Source organism: Diceros bicornis, chromosome 26 (genome assembly GCF_020826845.1).
Source record: "Diceros bicornis minor isolate mBicDic1 chromosome 26, mDicBic1.mat.cur, whole genome shotgun sequence".
Lineage (NCBI taxonomy): Eukaryota > Metazoa > Chordata > Mammalia > Perissodactyla > Rhinocerotidae > Diceros > Diceros bicornis.
The window spans coordinates 32,865,470-32,883,367 of record NC_080765.1 but is presented as its reverse complement, the minus strand read 5'-3'; the positions used below and the strand labels follow the sequence as shown (position 1 = coordinate 32,883,367).

At 41.6% G+C, this 17,898-nt stretch overlaps 1 protein-coding gene across 3 annotated transcripts; it reads right to left on the bottom strand.

Moving 5' to 3' along the window:
- Window positions 1-1,911: 1,911 nt before the first annotated feature.
- GDE1 (glycerophosphodiester phosphodiesterase 1) lies at window positions 1,912-17,460 on the bottom strand. Of its 3 annotated transcripts, none has more exons than XM_058569948.1 (6): window positions 17,070-17,458; window positions 12,125-12,300; window positions 8,930-9,035; window positions 6,433-6,525; window positions 3,713-3,924; window positions 1,912-2,512 (listed from the first exon to the last, which is right to left on the bottom strand). In XM_058569948.1, exons 1-6 carry the CDS (start codon window positions 17,328-17,330, stop codon window positions 2,365-2,367), a joined length of 996 nt encoding a protein of 331 aa, XP_058425931.1. In that variant the 5' UTR covers window positions 17,331-17,458; the 3' UTR covers window positions 1,912-2,364. The 3 variants fall into 3 exon arrangements, with proteins under 3 accessions (XP_058425931.1, XP_058425933.1, XP_058425932.1); XM_058569950.1 differs by having other exon boundaries at window positions 12,125-12,296; window positions 17,070-17,128; XM_058569949.1 differs by having other exon boundaries at window positions 2,391-2,512; window positions 3,808-3,924; window positions 17,070-17,460.
- Window positions 17,461-17,898: the final 438 nt, after the last annotated feature.

Below are 17,898 nucleotides of genomic sequence, written 5' to 3'. Positions count from 1 at the left end.
CACGCACTGTAATAGGTACTGGGAATGATTACGATGGTTCTCATTATTGAGTCCTTGCCATGGGCCTGACACAATAATAGCAGGGGTTCAGAGTGTGGACCCTGGAATTACATCACCAGGGCCCGAATCCTTATCCTATTACTGTTGTGTGACATTAGGCATTACTTAACTTCCCTGTGCTTTGGTTTCCTTCACTATAAAATGGGATCATAATGGCACCTACCTCATGGTGTTGCAGAGTAGACACATGGAAAGCATTTGAAACAGTCTAGTACACGGTAGGCAGTCAATAAATGTGTTATTAACAAGCATTTCACATGTACCCTTTCATTTAATCACAACCACTCCCTGGGGTGGCACTAATGCTGCCCCTGTTTTACAGATGAATTAAGTAACTTGCCCAAGGTCACACAGCTAGTAAATCACCAATCAGGAAATCAGATTTAGCTTTCTCTGATCCCAAATCCTATATTTTAAATCCCTATACTAAGCCTTCCAAGTAAACGCTTAATAGTAGTCTGCATTAACACCTTCTTTCTTCATCCAAATTCTCCATTTTTTAAGGCCCAGACCACCTTAGCGTAGGGTCTAAATCCTTAACTGGGCCTGGCTGAGTCAAGGGAAAATGGATTTGGGACAAAGGTCAAGAGACAGAGAACTCCTGGCTCTTTAAGAGGACCTCACACCACAGAAGGAATGTTAGCGCTGTACTGCCCCCACGAGAATTCCTCCCCTGTCCGGTGCTGTGCAGTCTCTGGAGGTGCGCCAAAGGGGGAATTCAGTCCACGGATGCTTTGTCACTTTCTCCTTCTCTTGTCACTAGTCATAATGTGGCATGCAAGTACACGCAGTTGAGATATTTGTTCCGTTCACTGAATAAATCTTTGTCCCACTGTTAATTTTAAAATTCAAGAAAATTTCTTTGTAAATGTTGATTGAAAATGTCCCAAGCCCCATCTGTCACGCTCCTACCAACATCAACTGTAGCAAAAATCAGTGTGCTTCTCACCGCCGTCTAGCCGTGTGGACTGGCGGCCCGGCCGCTGCAGCGGTGAGGCTGGTGGCCAGGTGAGGCTCAGGAGGGAGGCCATAACTCAGCTGTGGGCCTGCGATCAGGGCTGCAGGTGGGGCTGAAAGGGGGGGGTGTGGGGGGCAGCAAGAGGAGAGAGACGGCTTTGCAGTTCTTTAAAGGCTCAACTTCATTTTAAATATTGCGACTTCAGCTCACAATAAGGCCCTTGGAAGCTCACGTGGGAAAGAGCACAGAGCTGGGGGTCCCGGGCTCGGCACTGTAAGGACAGACAGAGCAAGTGGATAGGAGCCGGGACTGTGGAGTCAGGCACACCTGGACTTGCATCTCAATTGCACCAAGGCATTTGAGACTTCGGGTGACTTTAACTGTGCAGTGCCCTGCACTCACCAGTAAAGAGAGAATACTACCTCTGCAAGATTCATGCGAGGCTTAATTAAGATAATGCCTGTTAAACCACTCAAGTTCCTGGCAAACGGTAACCAAGAAATTTTAGTTATCATGAGGTCAGGCTCTGCTGTGTCACCAGCTGTGTCATTGCTGAGGCAGAGCTTTCCCTTCCACAGGTTTTAGTTTTCTCATTTGGAAAAGCCTAGAAATTCCTGGAAGTTTCTTTCAGCTCGAATTGTCTGCGAGCACGCTGCAGAGCAGCCTGAAAGAGTGCAACTCTGGCCCCTAGTGGTTCGCAGCTCTTATTTCAAGACACCCTAAACAATCCCTCCCCATGGTATCAAGATTTCCTGCCATTTTCATTGCTTCACAGTGAAGCCTCACCAGGGGCTGTTGCCCTGGTCTCTGGATTGCAGACACAGCTTCTCTATATTCCTTATGTCTTAGAGGATGCTGCTTGGTACACAGTTTTCCCTTAATGCTCCTTTAAATGATTTTATTAGTATGGTCACAAGTTGGACATCAACATAGCTGAATACAAATATTTTAAATACATAAGTTACATAAGAGTGTCAAGTTTTAAAATGTCAACTCTGAGGAATCGTGCATTTCCCATGCATTTGCATCTGCACCCCCAAAGTGCACAACTCCATCTGTGCTTTTCCTCACTGGGTCTCCGTGGATGCCTCAGCTAGGTTGGGGCTGGAGCTGTTGTGCCTTTTTGCAGACCCAGGTTTTCAAGAGCAACAGTGCTGAACTCAGACATTCCATGCAGCATGGTGGCAACACCGGGTTTTGGTTCAAGTAAAAATCCAATTACGACTAGTGCTTGTGCAAGCCACCTGTTCCCCCAGGGCTTGGGCTGGCACAAAGGGTATTTTGATATCCCTGCATGAGGCCAGCAGGCAGTTTCTGTACTCGTGCTTCCTCCCTGGGGGAGAAGTCTAGAACTGAGCTGTGCAGTCTTCCAACATGCTGTCCGTGATATAGCTGGAACCAAGATGGGATTCGTAGTACCTTTTTTCATCAAAGGTGTTAACAGTCCAACCAACAACATGAATGCCTTTAGCTGACCACTTCTTTAAGTAGGCCCTGGAGAAAGAGGAAAAACCAGTCCTGTTAGAATAATGACCAGGAATCTGTAATGGTCACTAGGTACGGTACCCACTGAGTAGTAATAGTGCTCAGAAAGAGCTGCTTAACTGGCCTATGCACCGAAATCAGGAGCGTTCCGAAACCCCACAGGAGAACCTCCTCCACGTTGTTCCAGCTTAAAATACTTCAGTGGCTCACTAAAGACCCCTCTACTCCCTTAAAAAAGTACTGGAGGCCGTGCCTGGCTTAGCCCCACTTGTCTCTTTGGCCTCATCTTATACCACACTCCCCCTTTCTTTTCTGTGCTGCAGAATATTGAGCTTCAATTCCTTGAAAGAACCAGGCTCCTTCCTGCCACTTTTGCAGTGTTTTTCCCTCTGACTTGGATCTCCACCCTCCGCCCTCCTCAATTCCTACTCGCCCTTCAGTTGTCACTGTCTCGGGGAGGTTTTCCCTGACTAGGTCAAACCACAAAGTATATGTACACTGTTCTCTCCTACAGAGCATTTATCTTGACTGTTTATTGGGTTTTTACTTGATTAGCCTCTCTCTTCCATTTGACTATAAACTTCATGAGGGTAGGCCATGGGTCTGTTTCTTTACCACAGCATCTTCAGTTTCTTAACACAGTACCTTGCAATACTGTAGGCATACACCAAATATTTATTGAACACATGCATGCCTGAAATTATATGAAACTTACAACTATAATCAGCTGAAACACACAGCTATAAAACTGCCAAAAGAAAGATTCAGAGATTGCTAGCAAATTAAGGAACAGAGGGTTTCTTGGAAGCGATGGAGCAGAGCCTGTAAGGTACAGGGGAGAGGGAGAAAAGATGGGGGAGATGAGGTAGGCGTCCACAGGACCTCTTCACCGTGGCTCTGTTCTGGATCCTATGTTGGTTTTCCGAGGGAGCCCATCACAAGGAAATGTAATCTCTCATCATAGTTTGGCAGGTTTATTTTTTCTTTAAAATGCACTAAAACCTAAGAATATTTGTCAACTCATTTTAGAAACAGTAAAATATGCCTGAGCTCTTCCCACCTAAGAAGCTAGTGGCATTCCAACTTAAAAAAGGCATGGTGGGCTTTGTGGGTGGGAAGCAATCCAGGCAGTCTACTGTTAATCCTTCCTTCCCAAGAAGAACATTCAGGAAATGTGTCAGGAGAACATAAAAAAATCTTCCAACTTACGGGGATACAAAATCCTTTTGCATGAGGAAAGCGGAAACTCCACACAGGTACCATAAGATATTATGCATGCTCCAATCAAGCAAAATGTCCATTACCATAAACAAGTACTGTTTCCAGAAAGTATCATGGCGTGGCTTCCCATTTCCAGTATGGCTAAGGCACCAAGGTCTGTGAATTAAAGCTGTTACTACATTCTGATCTGTTTGTCTCATCTGAAAAGTAATTTTGGAAAAATAAAATAATTATCATATCTTAGGTCCGATATCTTTCATTTGCTCTTTAGATTTAGGCATTGTACTCATTCTGACCAATAGCTGGTATCTTGCTCCCCACCACCCCATCTACTAAATAAGTACTCTACCATAAAGTCATTGAGAAAATAATGTGACAGATGTAAAGCATTTAATGTACGGTAAAAATAAGAACACTTCCTTCATAATCCTAAAAGAACTGCAATCCCATCTTCACAATGAGAAAATTACCATCTCGGGGTCAAATTTAATAATGTCACAAGAATTAACTTTCAATTGGACAGCGATTTAAGTTCTGGCCAGAGATAAATAATTGGAACTCAATGGGAATGGAACCATGATCACTTCAAGATGGGCTGGTTAGCTTTTGATCCTTTCTAGAGAAAATTGCTGAAAAAGAGTTGTGGACCTAGGGAAGTAGGGTGAGAAGGAAGCGAGAAGACAGAATGGAGAGGGGGAGAGGTGGGCCATGGGAAGGGGAGAGGGCAAAGGAGAAATGGGAGATGTGGATGGCATTCTTTCAGTCTCCCCTCTATGCTCCTCTGGAGAATGTATCAGACATTTTTTGTGTGTGTGTGTGAGGAAGATCAGCCCTGAGCTAACATTCATGCTAATCCTCCCTTTTTTTTTTTTTTTGCTAAGGAAGACCGGCTCTGAGCTAACATCTATTGCCAATCCTCCTCCTTTTTTTTTTCCCCCCAAAGCCCCAGTAAATAGTTGTATGTCATAGCTGCACATCCTTCTAGTTGCTGTATGTGGGACACCGCCTCAGCATGGCCAGAGAAGCGGTGCGTCGGTGCACGCCCGGGATCCAAACCCAGGCCGCCAGCAGTAGAGCGCGCGCACTTAACCGCTAAGCCCCTATCAGACATGTTAAAGGCCTCAAGTGAGCTGGGAAACACTGATGCAATTGTCTGAAAGCCCCATAACTCTATGCATCTCAGTGACAGTTTACATCTGGATAGGGTCCACCCTAACTGTACAATTGTAAATGTATGCTCTGTCGGCGACTGTTGAAGAATGTTACAGAACCAACTCATTATTTTGGAAACTGGTAAATAAAGGGAAAGATTAAGCAGTTGTTTGCCTATTGGGTAACTACACAGTAGCTGAGAGTTTCTTCTTATAGAAGTATTCTAGGTTATACACGGAGAAGAAATGACAGAACTAAAATACTGCAACCCTAGTAAACTGACAGAGCTGGCCAATGGCATCAACAGCAGGTGCTAACAACAGAGTCCTCCAGACGTTATGTGCCTCATGGTGGAAAGAGACCCTCACCTGTGAGCTTATCTTACCAAGAATATTGAGCTTAATCTAATCAAGCCCTTAGTTCTCACTACCTATTTATAGGAAATATACAGAGGAAAAGGATGTGTTCAACTGCATCATAGCAAAAGTAGCAAAATCCAGACCTGGGTAAACTCTATAAAGCAACCTCAGTTTCTTCAACAAATATATTACAAGGGAGAAAAAAAGAGCATGCAGGTTTTAAGAGTTAAAATTACAACATGCAGTCCTTATTTGGGTCCTGATTCAAATGAACAATTTGCAAAAAAACAAACAAAAAACCATTTATAGTATTTCTAAGACAAATGAAAATTTATACATTGACTGGATATTTGATGATCTTAAGGATTTATTGTTAATGGTTTTAGACGGGATAATGGTATTGTGGCTATGTTTTTTAAAAAAGGAATCACTTTTTAAAGGTACTTAATGTAATTTTTACGGATGAAATGATATGATGTCTGGGATTTGCTTTAAAAAAAACACTGGGGGGGCTGGCCTGGTGGTGTGGCAGTTAGGTTCACACATTCTGCTTCGGCGACCCGGGGTTTGCTAGTTCGGATCCTGGGCGTGGACCTACTCACCACTCATCAAGCCACGCTGAGGCGGTGTCCCCCATAGAAGAGCTACAACTCTATAACTATGATACATAACTATGTACTGGGGCTTTGGGGAGAAAAAAAAAAAAGAGAAAGATTGGCAACAGATGTTAGCACAGGGCCAACCTTCCTCAAAAAAAAAAATAATAATAACACTGGGGAGGATAAATAGGGGGGTATGGATGAAACAAGCTGGATCATGGTTAGAGAGGGGCTCATGGCACTACCACCTACTTTTATGCACATTTAAATTCTCTATAAGACTTATTTTTTTAAAGGTATATTCTGCTGTTACTTAGTGAGACAAGCTACATAATTCTTTCCGTTTTGAGAATGTTTACCCAAGTAATCTGAATGAGCCCATAAACAACGTATAAGAAGGAGCTAAAGAAGAACCATGGTATTTTAAATGGGGTTATGAGAACATTCCCCTTCCTGAATTTCTTATTAATTTAAAAGAGGAGTTTCTTAACTGATTCAGTTCAATTTAACAAGCATCTATCTTATGCTTACTTAGACCACTGCTATTATCACCTCCAACGAACATAATATTATGTACAACAAAAATCCTGAATTTTACCTTATAGATAACATCTGGCAAGAAAGAGCAGACAATACTATTATTGTATAGTTGAGGAAACTCCATATATATTTTCTTGAGGGCATCGGTAGCCTGTAAAACCAAGAGACTCATGTATTCAAAATCTATTAAAATCTAACAGTCCCAGCCAATGACTATTATATATTAAGTGCAACTCTATCAAATAAAACAGAAGTTTACTAACACATGGGGACGCTGAGATAAGTACTGGTGGATTCCATCCTCCATTGGGATACGTTCTGCGCTCGTATCTGCAGTAGACAGAGAAGCAGCTGGGGTAGTGCTGCTTTACCATCTTACTGAGAGGCTCAGTCCTGTGGTCACACTTTTGCAAAGTACGGCAGACCGCAGGCCAGTGGAGGCTGGAAGCATGAGCCAACCAGCCTGGGACCTACCAAGGGTAGATTTTCTCAGTTCAGGGGACTGAGAGGAAACGCCATCCATCACCAGCATAGCAGCAGAAGCAATGGGACAAGGCAGGACCTGGGAGAGCTGGAAGTCTCCCAACTCCTCCCGAGATGAGCAGAAATTTCTTTTTGTAGTAGTCTAGCTAATAAATGAGGAAGAAACGATAGAATTAAAATGTTGACATATTGTGACCTCTAGTGAGTTAACAGATTTGGCCACTGAGCATCAACAGCAGCTAACAACAACAGATTTGACCAGACGTTAGGTGAAATGTAACGCTGCTGCACCATAAATCTTGAAATATTGCTAATGTTTGGAAAGTTACACATACCTATAGCCAAATACAGGCAACAAAATGCATTCCAAAAAAAAAAAAATGGAACAAAGACCACAGAAATGATTCATGTCAGGCTTCCTCTTCTCTAATATAACAGAGTGTGAGCTACAGAGCCAACGTTGTTTTCCTGCTGTTTGAACTCACATAAGCAGTGTGTGTAACTCTTCACCTACAGTATTTAATTCTCACGACAACCCTATGTGGTAGTTTCTTCTATGATTCCCATTTTGCCCATGAGGAAACTGAAGCTCATTAAGGTTAAGGTTACACCTTAGTAAGTGACAGAGCTTAATCATGGTCTGTTGGGCTCTAAAGCCCGTAACCTTGGCTCCCGTGCTCTACTATCTCCAATTTGCTGCCAACATTTGTTCTCTGGAGAATTAGGTCACTATGTTCTACTCAGTCCTGCCCAAACCACCTGTGAGCACCCAACCAGAAAGCTTAAATAGCTGATTTTTTTTTTAAATTTTTTTCTTCTTCTTTCTTTCCCCCTTATCCTAGAAGAATAAGCATGAAGGTCAGTACACCGTGGTGAAAGGTGGGACCTTTCAGGGTTCCAAATGTGAGCCATATCATCAACATAGCCCTAAGTGCTCATAAAAAACACGTGTTCCTTGACCCCACCACCCTTGACATTTTCAGAATTTCTCCCTGGCTGGTACAGCCCAGGAATGTGTATTTTTAATAGGTATTCCTGGTGATTCTGATGCAGACTGATTGCAACACCTACACATACACAACTATCAGTTTACCAGAATAATAAATAAGCCAGAGCACCATTCTCCTCTTTCTTCAAAAATGGGAGTTTACTGTACTAAAGTTAGAGTATATACTTAGGCTCATATTTCAGGTTTTAACAAGTGGTTTCAACTATATCCTGGGATTAATAAAGAAAATTGACATCATCAGAATTCAAGTAGATGGCCATTACCGATTTTAACTATTGCTAGGGGAAAAATACCCAAGCTGACTAAATGCAGAAAAAAGTATTTGTACTTGAAAAGCTGGTTATAAGAGAACAAATATAATCTGAACCATATTTTCCCACTGATTTCCATTACAATAATGTTTTTATGAGTAAAAGTAAATATTGTAAAATTGAAGCCAAATTGTACTTAGCATTGTCATGCATATTTGAAGAAATTATAATAATTTTCTGATAAAAGTATAACTACTCAAATCACAGAATTACAGAACTATCCATATGGGATAGAAATCATATAGAAGGGATAAATCTATGTAAAAGATATATCCTATCAGCTATCAGAAGCTTTAAATACAGGAGTTCTCTTTAAATTCAGTCCACAGTTGTCCACCTAAGACCCTTAACTTATCAGCCAGATGCCACAGGTCTTGTGTCCAACAACTGAATTTCTTTTATGAGGTTACTTGAGTGATCTGTTCAAGAGGTGCCTCTTTACTGTTTATTTAATATCTTTTGTAAATGCTTTATGCAAATAAGAGAAACCTGACTCTTCTATTTTGTGCTAGCTGTAGAATATCAGTTGTTAAAAGGTTCCATCAAAGGTTAAAAGGTTAGAAAGGTTCCATAATTTACTGTTTCCTTAGAGATGTGGATTTTTGCATTGTAAACTTCCATGAAGCAAATATATTATAATTTGTAAAAATAATTTAAGAAGAATAAATAAAATATATAGTCACTTTTGGAAATGACTAGCAACGACATAAGATGTCTGTTTGAGAAAGTGGAGTCTCTGGTCTAAACCGTACCTTGTTTGCATGGCTCTTGACATCAAAGAAGACTGTGAGGTTAAGGCTTAGGCACTCAGCCACGGCTTCTCTCAGGGTCGGGATCTTTTCATCAGGGAAATCGTTCCTATAGAGAGGGAAAGGAGCAGTACGTTGTGGAAAAGGAAAAAGATAAATGTTTAGTGGAACAGACATTTCACAAATGTCTCCCACCCAAAAGGAGAGAGTGTTTTCTTCCTCTCTGCAACCATACCAAAGTCCAAGGGAAATTTACTACATGTACTTGAACCAAATTACGGATATTCTGGACCAAACAACAGCAACAAAAACAAAAATCATTTGATTTTTAAGAAATCACTGGCTTTCCACTGAATTAATAATATTATTAGGAACTCTACCGAAGGGCAGAGTATACGCCACCTTTGGAGAACTCAGAGACTTAATTCTGAGATTGTAATTGCCCTAACAGACCCTTCTGCAGGAGAAATTCCTAGGAATACATAAATCTGTTAACTGGATTGCTGTGCATTTATTTAAGTGCAATTGTTTAAAATAAATAATTTTCTGATGAAGAAAAGGAAAGTTAAGTGCCTGATACATAAGAAATCAGCTTTTCTCACATAATGAAATTTCACTCTACATGATTTAACTTACCCTAATTCAACTACATTATTTCAACCATAAGATCTTGGTTTAAAAAAAAAGATAAAAATTTAGATCGTACAGGCAATTCTGCCAGCCCTTCTATTCAATGTCTATTCCCTGGGAGTGAGAGATGATGAATTTGCTGTTCCCTTGGCCAGTCTTAGATTCCACGTCCCCATCTCAGGATGAGCATCTCACCACAGTAAGTGTAATTCCAGAGAACATACTCATTTTTTCCTACAACATAGTCCCTAAACACAAGCCAGTTACTTCATTTGGTGTTCAAGCAAAGAAAATGCAACCTGTTCCAACTGTGGAACAAAGACTGGCTGTGTTACAGACATTAAGATGGTACACTGACTCTGAGATCAGGCCTTCTTAAAGGATTTGAAGGGTGACGCTGACCCTAAGCATTTTTTGCTGTAACTGTTGACTCTGAACTTCACATCTTATTAGCTGCAATGTCATTGGAATACTAAAACCAGCCTTTCCCTTGCATACACTAGAGCGATGAAATATCTGATGACAGTAAACAGCAATGCCAGCAGCCTGGCCTCAGAACCTTCAAGTGTTATTAATATTCTTTCTAGACTAAAGTATGATTTCCTTTGGCTGACTTTTAATTTCTTTCAGATCCTAGGAAAATAAAGTCTGAATCACCTTTTAGGGAGGACTATAACTTAATCACTGGGTCAAATACTCAGTACTCCATTGATCACTGCCTGGAGAATTGATACGATATGAATAACAGTGAGCACACATTTTTCAGTATTACAAAGAAGACAAGGAGAGAGGGATCTAAACAACCACATTCCAAAGTATATTATCCAGTATACCAATTCCAAAGTGTTTACAAGTGTTAATGGTGGGAAGGGTATGCGTTCTGAGGTCATATATGTTTGAGAAATACTACATTAAAGGTAAGGATTGATGTGGGCTATTTATCCCCAACGGAACCATCTAGAGTATAGTGTTTGATCTTATTTGATCATAGAACCCCTTTCTTAAGGAATATCTTATAAGACTAGCTCTGATATACAGATATATACACATAACATATACATATATATACACCACACATACACATAAATACTTTGGAAGCTACTGGTTTAAACTATACCATGAGGGGATTAAATTAGACATCTGAAAGAACTTTCCCTCTTACAGGGTTGAGAGACACTGGGGACAAGCAGAAACAGCATGGTACAGTGGACATTTTCTTGGATTGGAAATTGGGTTATCTAGATTCTTGTTCTGGCTTCTCTATGAACCAGTTATTTGCCCTTGAGTCATTTAATTTTTCTGGGATTATCTCTAAAAGCAGGATTGATCTCGATATGCACTGTCCGATATGGGAGGCACATATGACTAAGTTTAAATTTACATTTAGGGGGCTGGCCTGATGGCGTAGTGGTTAAGTTCGGTGTGCTCTACTTCAGCGGCCTGGGGTTTCTGGGTTCGGATCCCAGGCCCAGACCTATACACCGCTCATCAAGCTATGCTGTGGCGGTGTCCCACATACAAAATAGAGGAACACTGGCAACAGATGTTAGCTCAGGGCCAATCTTCCTCACCAAAAATAAATACATAAATAAATAAACATTTAAATTAAATTAAAAATTCAGTTCCTCAGCTGTGCTAACCACATGTCAAGTGTTCAGTTACCACAAATGGCTACCATATTGGACAGTGCAGATACACAATATTCCCATCACTGCAGAAAGTTCTATTGGACAGTACTATTCTACATGATTTCTAGGATACTTTCTACTGCTAGAATTCTATGATTCTTCAGAAGTTTGTTATAAGGATCTGAAGAGTTAAAAGGGCTAGGTTAAAAGGTGATATTATTACTTGAAGATTTTTAAAGAATGCATAATTTCTTTTTTTAATTGAGATATAATTGACATATTATATTAGTTTCAGGTGTACAACATAATGATTCAATATTTGTATATATTGCAAAATGATCACCACAATAAGTCTAGTTAACATCCATCACCACACATAGTTACAAATCTTTTTTCTTGTGATGAGAATTTTTAAGATCTGCTCTCTTAGCAATTTTCAAATATGCAATACAGTATTATTAACTATAATCACCATGCTGTACATTACATCCCCAGGACTTATTTATTTTATAACTGGGAGTTTGTGTGTTTTGACCTCCTTCACCCATTTTGCCCACCTCCCACTCTATAATTTGTTTCTTGGGGCACCTGAAGGCAAGAAAATTGACAAGTAAACCTCTGCACTTGCTTTTGCCTCATGATTCTATAATTTATAGGACAGTACAAAGTAACTGTCACGTTATTGACTAGACAGACTATTGTCTTGAGAATAATTCTGGGGCCAAATTTGGCCTCAGTGGGAAAAGATGAATAACATCCATGCCATATTTCTGTTGTTCCTGGCATCTGCTCATTACTTGGGAAACCTGTATACAGTTCAAAACAAAACACAACAAAACAACTCTCCTGGAGCAGAGGATGTAATCAGAAGGTGCCAGTGTCTTTCTGCGATCTCCAACAAAAGCTGAAAGGTGTGTTTAAGTGACAATAAACCGCTTACCTTAATCTGTGATTCGCTGCAGGATTAAGCTTCCTAATTTGTTCAAATGTCAAATCACACAATCGACCAGTGCCATCAGTCGTCCTGTCTACTGTGTTATCATGCATTAAGACAGGGATCCCGTCAGAAGTAAACTCAACGTCCAACTCCACGCCTGTTGCTCCATTCTTAGCTGCCTTAACAAAAGCATCAACAATATTAATGTCAAATGGTCACAGACATCATTTTGCAATCTAAACACTCAAGACCTCCAACAGGGCTGGCTAAGTAGACAGAATCAGTAGAAGTATCAGTAGAAGAATCTTACTGATTCCTCTCCCTTCCTGTATCAAAGAGCAAAACAACTTGTTTTGATTTTTCATGGATGTTAACATTACACTTCAACTCCTACCCTTATGGATTCCTCAACAACTTCAACTTCCCCACTCTCCCTACTCTTACAGTGGCAGAGGGGAAGACTCCTGGAACTTTAGATTTTCTCTGATTGCTTTAACTATCTGGGCCATTCACGGCTCACAATTACAAAAATTTAGGCAAATTCCACGGTCTACCTACACTGGGTTTGGTACAATATCTCTGATGATGCCCCTGTGTTGGTTGACTAGTTGGATATTTGCACTACTTTGGCATAACCAAAAAGAGTCAGGTTTCTGTTGGTTAACGTCCACCCTCTATAGCAGAAACACCAAGCCTGCTTCTAGGGGACATTACAGTTTGTTTATGTGAGCAGCACCGGCTGTGGCCAAGAAGTTGGTAAGCTCGATGAGGTATACTAGGATTTATCTAAAAAGAGAACTTGAACATTAAATTTCACTGGCCAGGTTCCTCTGAGACACACTATCCAGTTTGCATCCTTGGCTTCTCTATCACAATGAAGACGTGAAATGCTCATTATGACCGAGATTTTAAATTTTTTAAAAAACTTTAAATTATGCAAACATACACAGTATATAGCAAAAAAGACTTAGATGTTAACATTTTGCCATATTTGCTTCATTCTCTTGCTGCCCTGAAACATAATAATATCTATTATTTACTGAGGCTTTTCTATTTGTCAGGCACGGTTCTAAGTGCTTTAAATGTGTTAACTCATTTGATCTTCACAACTCTTCAGTAGGTACTATTTTTTCTTTTTTTTTGAGGAAGATTGGCCCTGAGCTTACATCTGTTGCCAATCTTCCTCTTTTTTCTTCTTTCTCCCCAAAGCCCCAGCACATAGCTGTATATCATAGTTATAGAGTTGTAGTTCTTCTATATGGGATGTCGCCTCAGCATGGCTTGATGAGTGGTGAGCAGGTCCTTGCCCAGAATCCGAACCAGTGAACCCTGGGCCACGGAAGTGGAAGGCGTGAACTTAACTGCTACGCCACCAGGCTGGCCTCAGTAGGTACTATTAATGTTCTCATTCTCAGATGAGGAAACTGTGAGCGATTAAGGAACTTGCTCTGGGTTACACAACCTAGGACGTGGTAGAGGCTGCTCTCTTAACCACTCCGACTTTACTGTCGACACTACAGACACAGCTAAAATCCTCCCCCCTTCCTCTCCAGAGGTAATTGCCCACTTAAAGCTGATGTGCATCATTCCCATATCATTCCATTATAGGTCTTTATATATTTACTACACACTTAAGCACCCACAAACAACATACAGCACGGTCCTAGTGCATAGGAAGCATTCAATAAATGTTAGCCATTGTTAGTTACTGTGTGTTCTTTTTAACACATTTTTAATCGTAATATAGTCAAATCTATCACTCGTCCTTTACGGGTGGAGATTTTTCTATCTTATTTAAATTCTTTCCTACTCCCATTTATAAAGATATACAACTATATTTTCTTCTAGGCTTCAAAGTTTGATTTTCACACACGTGACCAAGATTTCCCCCCCTAAAAATCCCAATTCTATCACTCACTGTGTTGTCTAGTTACTTATAGTCTTCTAGTCTCAGTTTCATCATTTTTAAGATGATACTCTAACGATCCTAAGAGTTGCTGTGAGGATTTGGAAATAATGCCTGTAAATTACCAAGCTTGGTGCCGGGCTCAGAGTTGGCACTCAAAATAAGCTATTAAGGATTAGAAGAACACTTATGCCTCAGGGAAAAAGTCATTACAATAATGCTTACATCTGTACTGGTTAAAAGGTATACCTTTCCATAAGATTAAAAAGTATATCTTTCCTAAGTTAAAGACAGAATTAATGCCCTGGTAAAACAACATGGGTTCCATATTTTACCACATAAAACTAGATCACATTTTCAGTATTCATAGTGCATGCTTCTCTCATTATAACACAAATGTTATCCTTATTCCTTGATGGGGCACTATAATTAGGTTCAATTATACTTTTATTCATTAGGGCCATCCTTATTTGGCTACAACACAAAAAGTAACAATGGTGAGACTATTTTAGCAAGTGAACTAGAACTAATGAGTTCATTTATTTGTCTTTTCTGTGTAGTTTATTAAGGCCCCAAACAAAAGCTCTATAAAACAACCACCATATTAATTTCTTAGACCAGATCTTCTATGACTGCATTCAACTTTCTTTACCAGTTATAGAGGCAAAAAGATGAACCTGATTCTAATTCACATGTTAGTATACACTTCATACTCATCTTTTTATTTATTTAGAGAAATGTCTTACAATAGTATTTTTGGGGGGAACACACCTTACCTCTTTCAAGTGTTTCCTTATATATCTATTTTATAATCTATCAGAAATTCTACCACTGTCAGAACGTCTTCCCTGAGTTTTCACGGAGTAAAACTTTTTTTTTTTTTCAAATGTTTAAGGATATAAATTATGAGCTGTAAACATGTAAAGGGAGGAAGAATAGGACAAAAAACAAACTTTGATGGAAATAAACTACAAATTTGAAGTCAAGCGGGAGGATGCGACCTTGTCTTCTGCAGTCTGTATTCAGAATCTAAATTCTATTACAGCTAAAAAGTTCACTGATAATGACCCGATATTCGAACAAGGTGAATTACCACATCTCATTTCCTCTTAAGACCAGTAATCAACTTGGCACGATGTTTATTTATGATTATTACACACATTAAAGACATGCTCAACCTAAGCATACAAGGCATGAATGGAATTTAGCTATAATTCTCTTGCAACACGAGGGGATATGAAACACTCTATGTGTATGTGTATTTCACATACATACTTCCTCGTTTAACATGACTTATATTCACTCAAACATATTCCTAGCCAAACTACCATACCCATCGGTAAATACTTATGAATACCTTCTGTGCTCAATTAACAATGAGTTATACTTTAAGGCAATTTACACAAGGTAAGTAGAAATGGAAGCCAACGACAATTATGTGCTTTTTTTCCTATGGTAATTATCATCTTTCTTTGCATGACAGTTCTATCTCCTGTGTAGCTAGCTGTGTTACTTCATGCAACCTCTCTGGGTTTAGGTTTAGAAGGTAAAATACACTCTTCAATATCTTTAGATTTATTTTTAAACAGAAGGCTAGAAGAGCTGCTCTGTCTCCCTTCCATCACAAAGAACCAAAGGGAAAAAGCATAAGAGAAGTTTAACTGGGTTTATAAACGGTCAGGTGCCCTCTGCTCAATTAAAGCTGCCTTCCTGACTCCCTTCTTTCTTCAGACTTAAATTTTTCCCTTAACACTTAAATTTTACCTAAACGATTTTAAACAATCAAGCCATCTTTAGATTCTTGGCCTAAAGAGCTTACATTTGTGGAGGTCTTATCATGGGCCACACACTTTATGTGGACTACCTCATTGAATCACAACCTATTAGGCGGATATCAATATTATTCCCATTTTACGGATGGGGAAACTGAGGTCACGGCTGGGACTAGAGTGAGAAGTGCCCTAGGGTGCCGCGCTTCCCACACCCTAGTCATGACTCTTGACTGGGACACTGACAGCTTAAGTAACTTGCTCATTACACAACACTGTCTGTCCCTAGCAGGACACATGACAGTCAGTCCAAGTTTTTACATCCCAGGACATATTCTAATCTATGACAAAGAGCATTGAGGCTTGGAATCAGAAGGTTGAATTCTAGAAAGAGCTGTGGTTTGAGCAGCTTTCCTACTCATTCAATGTTAAAATGTCTCAAAGAAATGAGAGGATCAGATATATTTCTACAGATGCAAAAGTGGCTAGGCAACTGAAAAGCTCTCTTACTATGCGAACGGTCATTTTCATGTCAGGAGACTGCCAGGAGAGCCTTGTGACAAGGGGAGGCAGAAACTGATTAGAGTCCCAATGCCAGGATTGTCTGAGGATGAATGTGTGTGTCTGGGGGGAAGGTGATAAGGAGATGACCTGGCTAGTTTGGAGGACAAGCAAAGACAGCTCTTGTGAATGTGATCCACTTAGAATAAACTCAACCACTGACCAAGACTCTACTTAACCTGGCCACATTTCCTACCTCATTCACTAGCCTTTGCTCTGTTCCTTGAAGTCAAGCCACATATGCTTATTCTGTTATCTGAACATTCCAACATCATTCCCACCTCAGGACCTTTGCACTTGCTGCTCCCTTTTTCTGGAACACTTTTCCCCCAGATCCACAGCCGGCTCCTTCTCGCAATCTTGGTTTCAGTTCAAAAGTCACTTCTTCTGAGGATTTCGCTGACTATCTGGAAATAGCATTAACTGCTTTCCCCAGTCATCCCTCATTCCATTACTCTATTTCTTCATTGCACTTTCGCTTGCGCAGTGCTTGGCACATAGCAAATATGTAAGTATGTGAGTATTTGCTATGTTCTATAAATACTCGAAGTCGGGAGATTTTCCAGACTTCAGAGGGATCGAGAGCCACAGGAACGTATTTCTTGAGGACGAATGGGGAACCGGGAAGGCTATCACGCGAAGCCTGGGGAATCTGCGGAAGGACAAGCAGAAGTCCAGCTCCCCGGAGGGGCGCGAGGCGTGGGGGGCTCACCTGCCGAATGGCCGCCAGCGTGTTCTCGGGGGCGTCGTGGCCGCCGCCGCGGTGGGCGATGGCGGAGACGCGGTTCCGCGGCTTGAGCACCTGCAGGGCCCTGCGGGAGGGCACCGGGTCGAAGCTGAAGAGGCGCAGCAGGAGGTAGAGGCTGCCGGTCAGGAGGCAGGCATTGAAGGGGCTGCGCGTCACCAGCAGCAGCAGCAGCAGCAGGAAGGAGAAGGGGCCCAGGAGGCCCCCCTGCTCCTCCCACAGCCACATGCCGGCGCCCGCACCGGCACGGACGGGAGTCCCGGGCCCGCCGGGCTCCCCGGACAGGAGAACCAGAAGCGGGAGCGAGAGCTCAAGGCACCGGCCGCAGCTGACACCCTCCGAGGGGCCGAGCGCCGCACAATGGCGGCGGCGGCCGCAGCGGGAGAAGGAGCCGGCCGTCCAGCCAATCAGGGCCGGGGAGCGCCAGCTCTCGGGGGCGGAGCCGCTGCCATGGCAACGCAGGCGGGCCCCGGCCCCAGGCTCGCGTTCCAAAGTGGTTTTGGATTATTCCGGGGTGGGGCCTTCAACCAGGGCTTTCAGACTCGAGAAGGGGAGGGATGCAAGACCCATTGTACGGTTGCAGGACTTGGAGGGACCTTAGTGACCCCTTCATTCCGCCTTCGAGGAAACTGCCCGGGGAGCCTTGAAGGAGCACAACGCTCAGACTATTTATGTATTCAATTCAAGATGTGCCAAACACCAGTCCAGGTGCTTGGACACGGCAGTGAACAGGACCTGCACGGTCCCTGCTCTCGTGGGGGAAAATAATAGTGTTAGGGAGCACGCCAACATTTAT